Source organism: Brienomyrus brachyistius, chromosome 17 (assembly GCF_023856365.1).
Source record: "Brienomyrus brachyistius isolate T26 chromosome 17, BBRACH_0.4, whole genome shotgun sequence".
Taxonomy (NCBI): Eukaryota; Metazoa; Chordata; class Actinopteri; order Osteoglossiformes; family Mormyridae; genus Brienomyrus; species Brienomyrus brachyistius.
The window spans coordinates 22,704,749-22,720,263 of NC_064549.1; the positions used below are offsets into that span (position 1 = coordinate 22,704,749).

Below are 15,515 nucleotides of genomic sequence, written 5' to 3' on the forward strand. Positions count from 1 at the left end.
GTGACAGCTGACCTGGCGTAGATGTCCAGGGCCTCGCCTATCACTGCATTCCAATGCTGCCCCACTCGTTTAGATGGGGCTCAGAACACGGCAAACAGCTGAACGGGTGCGGGGGGGGGGGGGGGGGATGCTGGGCTGTGCCACACACGGTGCCCTGGGGACGGACGGCCCTCCCTGCAGGCACTCACAGACCTTACTGGACTCTGCTGCACTCCCTGGTACAGTGGCCAGCTTTGGAATGAGCACGGTGTGGGAGAGAGAGAGAGAAAGAAACACACAGGAGAGGTTCGTCTTTAAAGCAGTCATTTATTAAGGGTAAAGAGCGAACATGCAGTGTGCGCCTTATCAAAACCTGTCACATGGTGACATTTTCCCATCACCGTACAGCATCTGCATCCCCCACACGTGCACAAACTTAAGCACAATGACTAATACAGCGTAATGAATTACAGAAAATTTACAGAAGGTTAAAACACAGACCTCCAGCTTCATGCGACAGGAACTTTGATTGCACTTGCAGGACCCCGTGTTGCTGTCCCTGTGCAGATGGGACAGTGTGTCGCTGTCCCTTGCGCAGGTGGGACAGTGTGTGTGTCACTGTTCCTGTGCAGGCAGGACACTACAGTGCTGTCCCTGTGCAGGTGGGACAGTGTTTTGCTGTCTCTGCGCAGGTGGGATGCCGCGTTGCTATCTCTGCACTGGCAAGACAGTGTGTCACTGTCTCTCTACATGGGCAATCACCCCTGGGCCTGTCATCAAGCTTCACGTCAGACATTTAATCCCCAGAAGGTGTGCGGATCGCGTCTGGAGGCGAGACGACACAATGTCACGTGGGAGGTCGCATACTATGACGGGACTAACACGCTAAATTACACATGCAGCTTTGATGTGCGGTACGTGACAATCATTGTGGGCTGCAATCTGCTAATGAATACACAACATCACACTGGTACCGGTAAGACACAGAACAAAAGTAATGAGTGGAAATGAAAAACCAAAGCTACAGCAACAGCTCATAAAAAAAAAAAAACAGCGACAAGAAAGTATTTAAAAAGTTTTAGTAAGAGCAATAAAACCCAAATTAAAAATAAAACTACTCTTTCAAAGCATTCTGTAAAAGGGTGAAAGTACACAGTGACAGACACAGCTCTAGGGCGTCACCCCATAGAGCACAGCAACAGAATGCTCGTCATGCTATGTCACAGGCCACACAGGCTGAGCACAGGTGGCTCCCATGCTGACCACATCGACTGTGAGGGTCCAAGGTGAGACACAGGGGGTCTGGCTTGATGCATGACACCTGCTGAGTGGTGGGACTGTCACTTGTGCCGTTTCTCACACCGGGGCTGACAGGAAGGAAGACGACAGGCAGACACTGGGCGTGTGAGAGTCCCCTCTGAGGCCCAGGCCTAACGAGAGCCGCAGATGCTGGCCCGCAACTCTCGCAAGAAATGCCAAAGGTATCCAGTGTCCAATGCTGAGGCTTACATGGTAATGTCAGAGGGCACCAGCTGGGTACTGGCACTGCGCCATTCCAGGGCACAGACACACAGAGTCTTTGCTCTGTAGCACGCTCACAGACAGGCAGACACACACACTCACTTATGTATCTATGTAAGCTTCCTGTGTGAACGAAGGTATTCAGTCGCTTTTCCATCACATACATGTGAGTTTGATATCTCAATAGCTGGCCCACAAACACGTAGCCACAGCACACAGATTCGCACCCGAGCATTTTCCATGCATGCGATTCTCGCTCTAGCGCACATTTTCGACATGCATGCAGTTCCGCATGGGTGTGGCTGCATGTCTCCAGCTTCCAGCCACTGCGTGTGAAACCTGTCAAACTGAAGTGTGACTCCAGTGTGCCAATACGGAGCCCAGCATACAGCTTCTGTGGGCGGCACTGCCTATGTTCATCATCAGCTCCACATAAATCACACAGACTCATCATCACTGCGCATCACAGGCCTAAAAGCACAACGTCACTCAAGATTAAAGTTATACTATATATACATGGTGAAAATAAAAATGAAAAGCTGTCAAACCACAGAGCCAATGCAGAACTGAAAACAAAGCTGTTGAAAGCTGCCAAAATGGAAATCTGTATCTAGGAGACTGGGACCTGCTTTGTCCCTCTCCTCTCCCCGCCTTTGTCCGTCACCCTGGTGACCAATGTGGGGAGCGGTCTTTCTCAGAGCCAGACCCATACCATCGTCTCCCTGACTCCTGAACCAGTCCTGCTGTGCGGAAACCCACCAGGCGCCTGGCAGCTCCTGCAAGGGCTTCGCCTCCTCTGCCCACCAACCCCCCCCCCCCTTGAGTTGGTCGCTCTCCCTGAAACCCTGCACACGTGCCCATGTGAGGCACGCTCACCCTCACTGTGGCGAGAAGCAGGCAGAGGCTCCTCTCAGAGGGGCAGAAAGGAGAAACAAAAAAAAAACAAAAGAGAAAAGCTTTAGTCATCTTTAAAAAGGACGGGCGGGGGCTCTTCCCTCGGCGCCCCGCTGAGGTGGACGTCCCCCCTCCTCAGAGGCCATTTGTTGTCCTCCATCCCCGACACGGCTCCCTGGCACGTGGCTGCACCGTCATTGGCTCCCCCTGCCACCGGTCCGCTTCAGCCCACTTTGGCCCACCTGAGGAAGGCAGGGATGTCTCGCACCGGCACGTTGCGGGTCAGGGCCTTAACTCGCAGGTTGCGGTCATCTGTCAGCAGAACCACCTCCCGGTGGAGACGGACAGGCTCATCTGTGAGGTCGGGGAGCATAAATGAGACAGGAAGCAGAAATGAAGAGGCGTGACATGAGCCTGTGTTGAGAAACATGGTGATGTCATTGGCGGCTCTGTCAGGCAAGGTGGCTTTGAGGCAGCGCCTTGCACACCAGCCTCGGTGTGCCTGCAAGGTGCCACTTCCTGCTACGCATTTCACACATTTGGGTACCTGCCCCAACACGACCACCCATCCTGTTCTACTTGGGCTCGCTCGACCTCACCCCTCCCAAACCAGTAACCACGGAAACCCTTATGCGAGGCACAGACAGCAGAGAAGCGCAGCTCAAGGGCCACGGCAGGCGTGTTGTCACCTCGCTGCGTGGGCATGAAGTCCTTGGCCTTGTCTTTGCAGTAGTGAAGGCAGCAGGACAGGATAAGGTCATCGTTGTTTCCCTGTGGGAAGGCAGGTTTGCGTCGATGGTTTTGTCTGGCTGGATTTCGGTGCCCTATAGTAGCTACACCCCCATACCTGCTGGCCTGAGGTATCTTCGCTACGGAAGGCGATGGACTCCAGCTGGTTTCCGCGGCTGGTCATCGCCCTCAGGCAAGGCTCCCTCGCCTCAAACCCCCGCTCCAAGAAGCTGACCGCGGCTTTGGCCCTTTCCTGCAGCGCGCGGGCATGCTCCCCGGGCACAGCCCTACCACCACCCCGGTGCTCCTGGCCCCGCGCCAGGCCATCCAGCTCCGTGATCACTGCGAAAAGTAGGCGGGGGCAGATTCAAAAGTCAGTGGAAGCTCTGTGTGAGGCATCACTGCCACTGTGCACGACTGCTGAAGGCGTCAAACAAATGTGCCGGTAAAACAGCAGGAGACAGATACGGGTGGCTGGGGGAGAGGGGTTAACGCGGGACAGGAGGTGTGCAGATCCCCGAGAGAACGGGAAAGACGAAAACATTTCTGCTGTTTTCAAATCAAAGGATGAGAGAAATGAGAGGTGGACAAGGTGGGAGGGAGCAGGAGGAGGGTGGTCCTGTGGCTGACCGATGAGTGGCACCACCAGGATGTAGAGGCCGCAGTCCAGCAGACTTTGCAGGCCAGCCAGGTGGTCAATGAAGCCATTGGTGTCGGGAACCAAGAAGAGCGGCCGAATCTCCAGCTCCAGCTGCCGGCAAGTCTGCAGTACAGCCTGAAGTACAGAAGAGAAAGATATTGTCATGCACTGGGACATATTACAGCACAGCCTGGAACACTGGCATGTGGCGCTGCACTCATACATATTACATCACAACTGGGAATATCTGCACATGGCACTGCACTTGTACATATAACATCACAGTGTAAAACAGTGGCACATGGCACTGCACTTATTATATCACAGCCTGGAATACAGGCACATGGCATTGCACTAGTACATATTACATCAGAGCTCGGAACACTGTTACACACCCCAGCACTGGTACATACTGTTTAACAGCCTGGAACACTGGCACAAGACACAGCACTGGTACATATTATACAACAGACTGGAACACTGGCACAGGATTCAGTACAGGTATATATTACGTCACTGCCTGGAACACAACGCGGCACTGGTATATATTATACAACAGACTGGAACACTGGCACAGGATTCAGTACAGGTATATATTACGTCACTGCCTGGAACACGACGCGGCACTGGTATATATTACTTCGCCACCTGAATCATCACTACAGCCAGAGTAGCAGATGCTCTTTACGGCATTGTACACTGAATAGAGGCAATGTAGCTGTTAAGGAAGTCATGGGTCACACACCCTTTGTCTGAATGAGCAGCTCTTTCAGGTATTTTAGTCACTGAACAGAAATGGAAGTAATGGAAGTAAGGAAGTAATGGAACACAAAGGGGGGGGGGGGCTCTATTAATGCTCTGTCGGTCTGGTCTGATTTGGGCGTGCCACATAGCAAAGAATTTTCAATGAGACCATTAGCAGTCTGTCATAAACAGACTGTGTGAGGAGCACCAGCTGAAACGACCCCCCCGCCAAACACTGCTCTCACCCACCCAAAGCCTCCTGTGCTACACTAGTCAGGACCCAGGCCCAAGGTGCGCGGGGGCACTGGCAAGTGACCCCCAGCTTAGAAGCCGGGCTCCCTCAGCGGCCCAGGTCACAAGTGGCCGCAGGTAAGGCGGTGAGCGGGCGTCACCGAGAAAGTGTCACGTGACAGAGAAGGGCAGGTACTCCAGGCATGGCTGCCAGTGAGTATCGACACTGCGACTGTATGTGAGCACAGCAACATTGGCTGCATCTCCAGCAGACCCTGCCCTAGCTTGCTGGCAGAGGCCCCACAGCTTGTGCTGACAGTCACGTCGCGAGGAGAGAGAGGGAAGCTCTGGTGGGAGGGGGGCAAAGAAACTGAGGGAGACTGGAGGAAAAAGGAGGGGTCAGAGCAACAGGGCGATGGGGGGGGGGCACGCGGTGCGGGACACAGGAAGTGGAGAGGGATAGAGAGGGGGAGGACGGGCAGATGCGTGCGGGGCAGGAGACAAAGCAGACGGGGCGGAAGAGCAGCGGGGGAGCCGGGGCAGCCTGGCGGAGGGAGAGGCAAGCCTGAGTGTGGGAAGGGCGAGCAGAGGCAGAACAGGCCACGGGGCCAGATAGAGCGGCCAGCGGGCCGGACGTGTGTGTTTGTGTTTCACTCAAGGGGACACACACACACACACACACACACACACACACACACACACACACACACACACACACACACACACACACACACACACACACACACACACACACACACACACACACACACACACACACACACACACACACACACACACACACAGGGCCCTCACCGGAGCGGGTCTCAACTGGCAGGCGGCCATGCAGACACATTTTCTCATACAGACACAGGCAGATGCGCTTGGTGACTTATGAGGCATGGGGGGGACGGAGGGGGGGGGCACAGGATAAGAAGTAGGACACAAGTTAAGCTGCACTGTGATCCATCCGCAGGGTCAGAGATGGAGCGCGAGCACCTGGCAAGCACATCCACACCCACCCACATACATACACACGCACGCACCCACCCACCCACACGTGTGGACACTCTCACATGCACATACCCAGACACACACAGATGCATCTACGCACACACGCACGCTGATGTTCCGCCAGTGGGATTAGGCACGCAGACACATCCACCTGGTGCCGGTCGGCTGCGGTGGCACATTCCTGCGCCCATAACATCACAGCTAAGCCACGCGACACCCCCCCCCCCCCCGATGCGAGGATTTCTCTTGGATGAGGATCATTTCCTGTGTCCCAGTGACAGCTGGACGTGCCGCCAGAACACTCTGCGACATCCCCTATAGGCTGGGCCAGTGTGTGTCCAGTGAGGGGAACACTTGGGCGGGGCGGGGGGGGGGGGGGTCCATTGTTTCAAATCTGGAAAGCAAGTCCTCTAAGGTCAGGAGGTGCAGTCAAGGGCCGGCTATATTTAAACAGCCATTAAGCATTCTTATACACCTACGCTTACATCATCGTACATTCCTGTGCATACAAACAGTACATAGCCACTGGTACGGGGCGGTGAACAAAAACATGGGGGGACGCAGGGACGCGCGTCGAGTGGCCAAGCGGAGCGTCAGGCAGGAAGGCACAATGCCAGTGAGGCTGTGTCAAAGCATGTGAGCAAGTAAGTCGCGGCCAGGAAGGTCACAACCTCTCTTCCAGGGAGCAAGGCTTCCTGTGCTTCAGCCAAGGCCGCCACCCACGCTCGCAGGCATGTACACACGGAGCAGCCGTGCCACTCGCCACGTGTGAGCGAGCACGCATGTAGGCCCACCATCCGCGTGGAGAGAGACTGCCGAGGCGGCAAACAGGCAGGCAGGCAGAGACAGGTAGGCAGGCAGAGACAGGCAGAGACCGGCAGACAGACAGGCAGGCAGAGAGACAGACAGGCAGAGACAGGCAAACAGGCAGGCAGGCAGACAGGCAGCAAGAGACAGGCAAACAGACAGGCAAACAGACAGGCAAACAGACAGGCAAACAGACAGGCAAACAGACAGGCAGCAAGAGACAGGCAAACAGACAGGCAAACAGACAGGCAAACAGACAGGCAAACAGACAGGCAGGCAGAGACAGGCAGGCAGAGACAGGCAGGCAGAGACAGGCAGGCAGATGAAAGCATCTTCAGCACGTCATCAGGCTGGCAGGGGGCGGTAAGGTTACTGCTGACAATGGTTTTAATGACGCACACATGTGAATGAGAACTCATGTGAAGCTGTGTCCCCCTCCACCCTCAGAGTCCCCCTGCCCGCATCACCCAGGTATGACTATCCTTGGTCCCTGCCAGCTTTGGGCCTGCAGCCCTTGCTCTATAGTGCGGCACACAGTGTCACTGCACCGTCAAAAATACAGATGTGGAAGCAAACAGAAGAGAGAGAAGGTGGGAGACGAGCGTGTGAGAGCAGCCGTACGTTTATCGAGAAGAAGCGTGTGGGAAAAGGAGAAGAGGCAGGCGCTGAATGCAGAGCAGCCCGCTCACGTGTGCTCACTCTCCTGCCCCCGGCCCAAAGCACACGTGTTTAAAGCATCACGGCCAGGCTGAGCAGTTCGTTTTGACTCGTCTTTGGCCCCAGGAACCCACACGTACAGGTCACAGGTACGAGGGAACATTCTCTGTTTACAAGTCCAGAGACTGCCGGAGTGTGTAATGAGAAGCGAATGGCATACGTGCGTGTGTGTGTGTGTGCGCGCGTGTTTTTGTTGGGCCCCGTCTTTAATCAGGGCCCCACCTCACGGGGGAGGCTCAGCATGCTCAAGGGCCCACGATAAATCACATCTGGCCTCCGACAGGGACACGCGCACGGGGACCCGGCTCAGCAGGCGTGTGTGTGCGTGTGTGTGCGTGTGTGCCTCCCGCTACGGAGGCTAAGCTCAGGTGGTGGATCTGGGCGAGCGGCTCGCCTTGGCTAAACGGATCGGGGTCCAATGGGGTGTCAGGGAGGATCTGGCAGATTCCACGCCATGAAAGCAGGGATACGGCCTGGCTCACAATGGAGTCCATGTCCCCGACGGCCTGCTCTGGAGTGCTGAACAGCATTTTTATTTACATAAATGCAGAGAAAATCACAGCTATTTCCATTAAAATACGTGATTCCTACAAACCTTCTGCTGACAAGGTGTCGGATCTACATGTCATTTACGCATCTTTGCTCCATTCTCCGAGTCCTTCTATCTCTACCCTTTATTTTCCCCGTCTTTCCATCTCTCTCCAGAAAACACCCCCCCCCACATCAGCTCTTTTTCAAGCTTCAAGTCCCCACTGGACTCAGCCTCTCCTTCTCTCACACATCTGGTCAGACAGCTGTGGCTGGCTACGTTTCAAGGCAGGGGTGGGTTGGGTGGGGATGGGGGGGGGGGGGGGGGGCGGTATCCGGTACAGAGCCCAGGGCACCGTTAAAAAAAATAATAATAAAATAAAGGGGTGGTGGAGAAACCAAAAAAAAAAACTTGAAAAAATTTTTTACACAAGAAAGAACTGAAAAAAGAAACTCCCCAAATCAGCAGCCTCTCTCACTCTATCTATCAAAGTATCCTTTGCACACCATTAAACTCCATTAAGCAGTACTGCAGTGAGGGGCTGAGGGGTAACGGGGGGGAGGGGGGCTTAGGGGGAGAGAGAGGGCAGAAGTTTCCAATATCCAGTTTCCAGATCTCAAATGCATTCATCAATCCTGCCCCCAGGTCGTTTAAATGCGAAGAGGGCCGGAACAGAACTATTGTTTTGCCTCCAAAAAGCAGCTGGGTGGAACCCCAGGGCCGGTGTGCGTTGGGGTCGCGACCCACACTCGCCGTACCTGGATTTTGTCCTGCCGTTTCTGCTGCAGAGCCAGCTTGTGTGCCAGGGCATGCCTCCGTGCCCTCAGCTCCCGAATGTCATCCTCGCTGCCGTCCCCGTCAACCTCGCCCTCCGACTGTGACTGCGAGGACTCTGCTTCCACGATCACGTCCTGATCCTGGTCCGTGAGGGGGGGGGGTGAGAAGGGGGGGACAATTAATTACTGACACACTCCTTCGAAAATCAGCTTGCAACGTTTACACAGCTGAAAAAACCCACCTCGATCGTGAGTTCGGGTGGGGTCAAAGGTCGCGACCTGGCGTGTGACGTCAACTAGACGGTGGGGAGGACACACACACACCGGACAGCAGGAGAGTCAGAAGCAAAGGGACAGCATGGGAGGTGGCCAGGGGAGAAGAATGGAGTGAGAAGGAAGTGAGGGTGGAACAGGGCCTGGGGAAGGTGAAGCAGGCTCCTCTCGACACAGGAAGCCCCTGATTAGCGCTAACGAGAACTGCAGGCCGCATTAATGCAGCCGCACACACCTCCTGCCATCTGCAGCCACTGCATGCTCTGCCAGACGTCGTAAAGCATGCAGGCCGATACACAGACAAATACAGGCAGCGTGCATGAGCTGCAGTCACACAGCCGCGCAGAGGGGCCACACGCAGGCTCTAGGTAACGGCGCTCACGTCCACAAAAACACATGCAAGCACTTAGACGCTGAACCATATCAGACTGGGGAGGCATGCGGCATATTTTTCCTAATGAGCAGAAAGACAGAGGGAAATGGTGGAGCAGCGCGGACGACCAAACACATCCCAGAGACAGGGAGACAGAGAACTGAGGGCGCGGCCCGCTTTACAAGGCCATCATCGGAGTGAGCCAAGCAACGCTCCACCTTCACGGACCCAAGGGGATCAGCTTTCAATTGGCACAACTGACAGCAGCCAGATAATATGACTACAGCTGATCTTTTATGAAGACGCAGGGTATTGCGACATTGCGTAAAGTTCTAAAAATGCCAACTGTGACTGTAGCTGGCACTGCTGATCAGGGCCCAGGGAGAGAGTGGGCAACAGTAGGGCACCATCATTTCAGGGCAGCTGTGGATAGAACATGATGGAGCTCATGCTGGTGAACAATACAGACATGGTACAGTGAAAGCCATACAGTGACAGGGCTACAGTGGAGTGCCAGTCGCACAGTGACAGGGCTACAGTGGAGTGCGAGTCGCACAGTAACGGGGCTACAGTGGAGTGCGAGTCGCACAGTGACAGGGCTACAGTGGAGTGCGAGTCGCACAGTAACGGGGCTACATTGGAGTGCGAGTCACACAGTGACAGGGCTACAGTGAAGTGCGAATCGCACAGTGGCCGGGTTACAGTGGAGTGCGAGTCACACAGTGACAGGGTTACAGTGGAGTGTGAGTCGTATAGTAATAGGGCTACAGTGAAGTGCGAGTCACACAGTGACAGGGCTACAGTGGAGTATGAGCTGCAGTCAGCTCTGAGGGGACTCCACCAGTTCACATCCTAGTAATTGTTTTACAATGAAGCCTTCAGAGCAGGGGTGCCCACACCTTTTCAGCTTGCGAGCTACTTATAAATGACCAAAGTCAAAATGATATACCTGCTATAAAAATGCAAAACATATATTTATGAATAAAAATATTGAGTATTCATTATTATTAATGTTTATAATTATCATTATTCTTTGTTGTTATTATTAATTTCCCTTTGGTATAAATAAAGCAGTTTTTAATTGACCTGGGATTTTAGTTCCTTCACCTTTCTCTTTGTCAGATCGTTTTTCGGAGGGAAGTTAATGTCGCAGTTTTTATGAACTGTCCAAAAATGCAGCTCCACATTTCCCTTCTTCGGAATAGCAATGTTAGACTGACAGATGAAGCAAACGCACTTCGAATATGAATTCGAGTCCTCTTTCCATTCCGTATGGAAGGTTTTTGGCTTCTTATTGGTCCAGGTCCCCCATTCATTTTTATACCCTTTCTTAAGTTTGGCAGAAATAAATTGGAGGCTAACTAGGTGATCGGTTACTTACTGGAGTTTTGCGGCACCTGGCGCGGTTGAACGCATCATCCATCCTCTTTTTTTTATGCCTTGCGATCTACCCACTGTACATTTGTGATCGACCAATAAATCGCGATCGACGTATTGGGCATCCCGCTTTAGAACATCTCATCAGGGAAAACTGGTTTGATGTTATTATAGAGCGAGTTTGTTTTCATGCCACAAAGATGCACACTGCAGCGTGTGGTGTTAAAGCTGCCAACCTCACACCGGTTTCAGAGCTGCATAAGCACTCTAGTGTGAAGAGGAATTCACAGGCTCATCACAGCTTGCTGCTGTAATGTGGTGCGCTGCTGAAAACCGTGTTTGTGTGTGACCGAGGTCATGAAGAGCCAGGTAAGCACACAACTAACACAGCACACTGAACAGAAGGGAACTCTGACAAGGTCAGAGGCTGAAACGACATGAGCACGATGTGAACAAACAGGATGAGGAGGAACAGAACAGAGACGCGCAGCATCTACGAACTGTACTAAACAGAAACAGAAAGCATCTGTGAGCTGTCCCGAACAAGGACAGAGAGCATCTGTGAGCTGTCCCGAACAGAGGCAGAGAGCGTCGGTGAGTTGCCCTGAGCAGAGACAGAGAGCATCTGTGAGTTGCCCTGACCAGAGATGGACAGCAACTGTGACCTGCCCTGAGCAGAGACGGAGAGCAACTGTGAGCTGCACTAAAAAGGGATGGACAGCATCTGTGAGCTGCACTAAACAGGGATGGACAGCATCTGTGAGCTGCCCTGAGCAGAGATGGAGAGCATCTGTGAGCTGCCATGAACAGAGATGGAGAGCATCTGTGAGCTACCCTGAACAGAGATGGAGAGCATCTGTGAGCTGCAATAAACAGGTTGGAGCTTTTGGGAGGGGAAGTAGGGTCAAAGAGAAGTTTACCCAGCTTGGAGACTGAGAGGCTCAGACAAGCCTCTGATGTCACCCCCCACCCCAAATTAACCGGCCCCCGTTTCCTGCCCCTGATGCAGTGATGTCACAGGACAGCTGGGACCATCGCAACAAGCCCCCCTCCCCCTAGGGAGAGAGGACAGTCAATGGAGCACGTACGGCACACAGAAAATCACAACACGCCTGTGTACACACTCATGCACACACCCACACTGATTAAATAGCATTTATCATTTAATAACCAACTAGCAGCTCTGCTAGAGCAGCAGATACAGACAGCATGGGATCCTCACTGGGCCACAGACACATCCGTAACGTTAAAGATGGTACCAGACATGTGACCAGACCAAAAGGAGATATGGCGGGTTATCTGGCTCCTATAAACTAATTCTGAATGAGACACTGACTAGCAGCCGCTGGTTATGGAGGTATCTGGCAGGAGCAGCCAGTCACCCTGTGGGAAGAGGCTCCCACACCGCAGCACCTCTCCTGATGTTCCCCAGCCACCTGACCACTGGCCAACATGCTCGTTCATTCACAGCTCTGTGCCACATCTCCTAGGACTGCCTATACATGCCAAACACGGGAGGCCTTTCGGAAACGTGACACCCAGCACCCACCCCCTGCCATTCTTCACCCATCCATCTCCTGCTGACCAGTCTTTGCTCAGACACATACAGAAATAATGTGATACAGACATTCAAGACAGACACACACATAGGACAGACTTACACACAATGCGACACAGAAAGACACACACACACACACACACACACACACACACACAATGTAAGACACACACAATGCGACAGACACACACAATGCAAGAGATGGACACACACACACACACACAATGTGATACACTCAGTAGGAAAACAGGCTCGCACACCGGACAACATTTCACCCTACTCTTCAAAAAACAAACAGGCAGCCTCATTCGAACACACTCTTCAACTGTGATCATACAGATGAGTGAGGACAAACACACGCGCGCGCGCACACACACACACACACACACACACACACACACACAGCAGTAGCAGCAAAGAGATGCCCAGCAAACCACATGTAAACCTCCCCATCCTCACACGTGGCCTTCTCTACCTACCCCCACCCCTCCTGGATCTCTCTAACCCGGCTCCCCCAATCCCCCCATGCCCCCCTCCTGGCTCTCCCCATACCTGATTGTCTGCCTGTTTTCCCTGGCGGTTCCCAGCTTCCGTTCCCAGGCTGGGGGGCGGGAGCGTCGCCACAGACACATACTTTCCACCCTTGAAGGCTAGAAGCGGCTCCTCCTGCCCACACAGAGCCTCCAGGAAGTACTTCAGGACTGTCACCCGTTTACAGTCTGCAGCAATCCCCTGTGGACAGGCAGAGGGGGCGGGGTTTAGACAAGGGTCCCATCTCCCTGAGGACAGGCAGAGAGGGAGGGGTTGGACAAGGGTCCCATCTCCCTGTGGACAGTCAGAGAGGGAGGGGTTGGACAAGGGTCCCATCTCCCTGAGGACAGTCAGAGAGGGCGGGTTAGACAAGGGTCCCAGTTCCCTGAGGACAGTCAGAGAGGGCGGGGTTAGACAAGGGTCCCATCTCCCTGAGGACAGTCAGAGAGGGCGGGGTTAGACAAGGGTCCCATCTCCCTGAGGACAGTCAGAGAGGGCGGGGTTAGACAAGGGTCCCATCTCCCTGAGGACAGTCAGAGAGGGCGGGGTTAGACAAGGGTCCCAGTTCCCTGAGGACAGTCAGAGAGGGCGGGGTTAGACAAGGGTCCCATCTCCCTGAGGACAGTCAGAGAGGGTGGGGTTAGACAAGGGTCCCATCTTCCTGAGGACAGTCAGAGAGGGCGGGTTGGACAAGGGTCCCATCTCCCTGTGGACAGCCAGAGAGGGCGGGGTTGGACAAGGGCCACATCTCCTTGTGGACAGGCAGAGGGGGCGGGGTTGGACAAGGGCCACATCTCCTTGTGGACAGGCAGAGGGGGTGGGGTTAGACAAGGGTCCCATCTCCCTGAGGACAGTCAGAGAGGGCGGGTTAGACAAGGGCCCCATCTCCCTGAGGACAGTCAGAGAGGGCGGGTTAGACAAGGGCCCCATCTCCCTGAGGACAGCCAGAGAGGGCCAGGTTGGACAAGGGCCCCATCTCCCTGAGGACAGTCAGAGAGGGCGGGTTAGCAAAGGGTCTGATTTTCCTGCAGACAGGCAGAGGATGTGGTTTATTGTGGATGTACCTCTTATTAATCATTATAAAAGATGCAACAGGTAGATTATAGAGCACGAGAGAAGCAACCCCAGGACTGAGTGCCATGTGCAAGCCACAGTTCCACTGACAATGTGACTCACACACACGCACGCACATGCACACGTGCACGCACACACACACACACACACACACGCACGCACATGCACACGTCCACGCACACACACACACACACACACACACACACACACACACACACACACACACACACACACACACACACACACAAACTGGTAAGGTTTCACCTGGCGATAAGCAATGGAGAGAAATTGCAGATCTCCCCCATCTGGTCCTTACCTTCCCCTCCTGTAATGACTGCGGCAGATGAGCTCACAGGACCCCAGGGAGTCCAGCACAGACGCTAACGGACGGCTGGCCGGCCAGCCGGGCAGGCGAGTGAGCAGCGCTGCAGCCCCTCAGCTGTCAGACTGTTGGTCTCTCTCACTAATATTCCAGAAAGACCTGGTGCCAAATCTCAACAGCTCAGAGTCAAAATCATTACCTTCGTTAGGCTATTAAGAAGTAGGCTCACCGGAAGCTGTGTCTGAGCAGCAGAGAACCCTGCTCACAGACAGCCAGAGAGCCAGAAAATACCACAGGTAACCAGCACCTGCTTTGGATACTACATTTGTAAAAGAACAATCTCTGTTACTAGAGTTAAAAAGAAATTCCTCCTCACATAACATCTATTTGTCTCCTCGGTGCTTTGTGATAAACCAAACTGGTTGATACTGCAGGAGGAAACGACCATGTTTGTCTGAGATCAGGCCCTGACAACAGTAAACAGTTACCAAATAAGAGTCCATCAGCCACTCTCAGATTCGACCACATGCAACATCTCAATGATGAAACAAACCAGCCAGAGCTCTGGCTCAGTTCCTGCACAGCTGAACCACTTTCACCCAAGGAATCCAAGGTCATGAATGATTTTAACCAGGACTTGGCACACGGTGTTTCAGGTTGACCTCATGGGAGGGGAGTCTGAATCCCACAGTTTGGTTCAGCAGCCACTGGAAAGTGGGCACGGGAGGAATCCCCAGCAGCAGGGCCATGGGGAGGTCCACCAGGAAGACACATAACTCCACAGCGAGCAGATCCTCACTGGCAGAGCCCTCAGAACGCTCTCTGGACACTTCTACATTAAATCCCAACCACCATCAGCAAGAAAATGCAATTTCATATTCGGCAAATCTTTGCCAAATCATCTCTCAAAGAAAGCAAGATACATGTTCACAGTGTAAGGCCAGGAAACGTGGCACTGAGGCCACCGAAGGTCCATTTCCTTTTCTGATTGGAGAACCTGCTTGTGAGAGCAAACTGAAAGATACCGCATTTCAAAAAAGATCCTAAGTTTAAACTGAAGCTTACCGTGCTTATGTAGATGACTGCATTACAGAACTTTTCACAGACACTCATGTTAATATAAGAATTTCTCTGCATTAGCCTTAAGCTACTCCACACAACCAAACTGAAAACATAAGACTTCAGGTTTTATCACTTTATAGAAACAGGGAGCTTGGGTTAGGATCTGTGCACATGTTCAGAAAGTTGCTGGTTCAAATCCCTTGGCTGGCAGAACATCCATATCACACTGAGTAAGGCCACCTAGCCTGCTGCAGGCACTGGCTGACACTGCACTCCAAACTTTCCTCCCGTGTGTCACTTTGGATTAAGTCTGAGTATCTTAGGCTAAAAAAAGACAGCCATCATTAAAAATAAAAAATAAAATATA

At 53.3% G+C, this 15,515-nt stretch overlaps 1 protein-coding gene across 4 annotated transcripts in view; it reads right to left on the reverse strand.

Annotated features, from left to right (window-relative positions):
• Positions 1-286: 286 nt before the first annotated feature.
• The window catches only part of smg6 (SMG6 nonsense mediated mRNA decay factor), a 48,060-nt gene continuing 32,831 nt past the window's right edge, over positions 287-15,515 (reverse strand). For 2 of the 4 annotated variants that reach the window (XM_048980306.1, XM_048980305.1), the window contains exons 14-20: positions 12,712-12,891; positions 8,821-8,874; positions 8,561-8,719; positions 3,754-3,898; positions 3,242-3,465; positions 3,084-3,165; positions 287-2,748 (exon numbers count right to left, since the gene is read on the reverse strand). In XM_048980306.1, coding sequence (XP_048836263.1) covers positions 2,618-2,748; positions 3,084-3,165; positions 3,242-3,465; positions 3,754-3,898; positions 8,561-8,719; positions 8,821-8,874; positions 12,712-12,891 — 975 coding nt within the window. In that variant the 3' untranslated portion in view covers positions 287-2,617. The other 2 variants (XM_048980307.1, XM_048980308.1) reach the window with 2 other exon arrangements.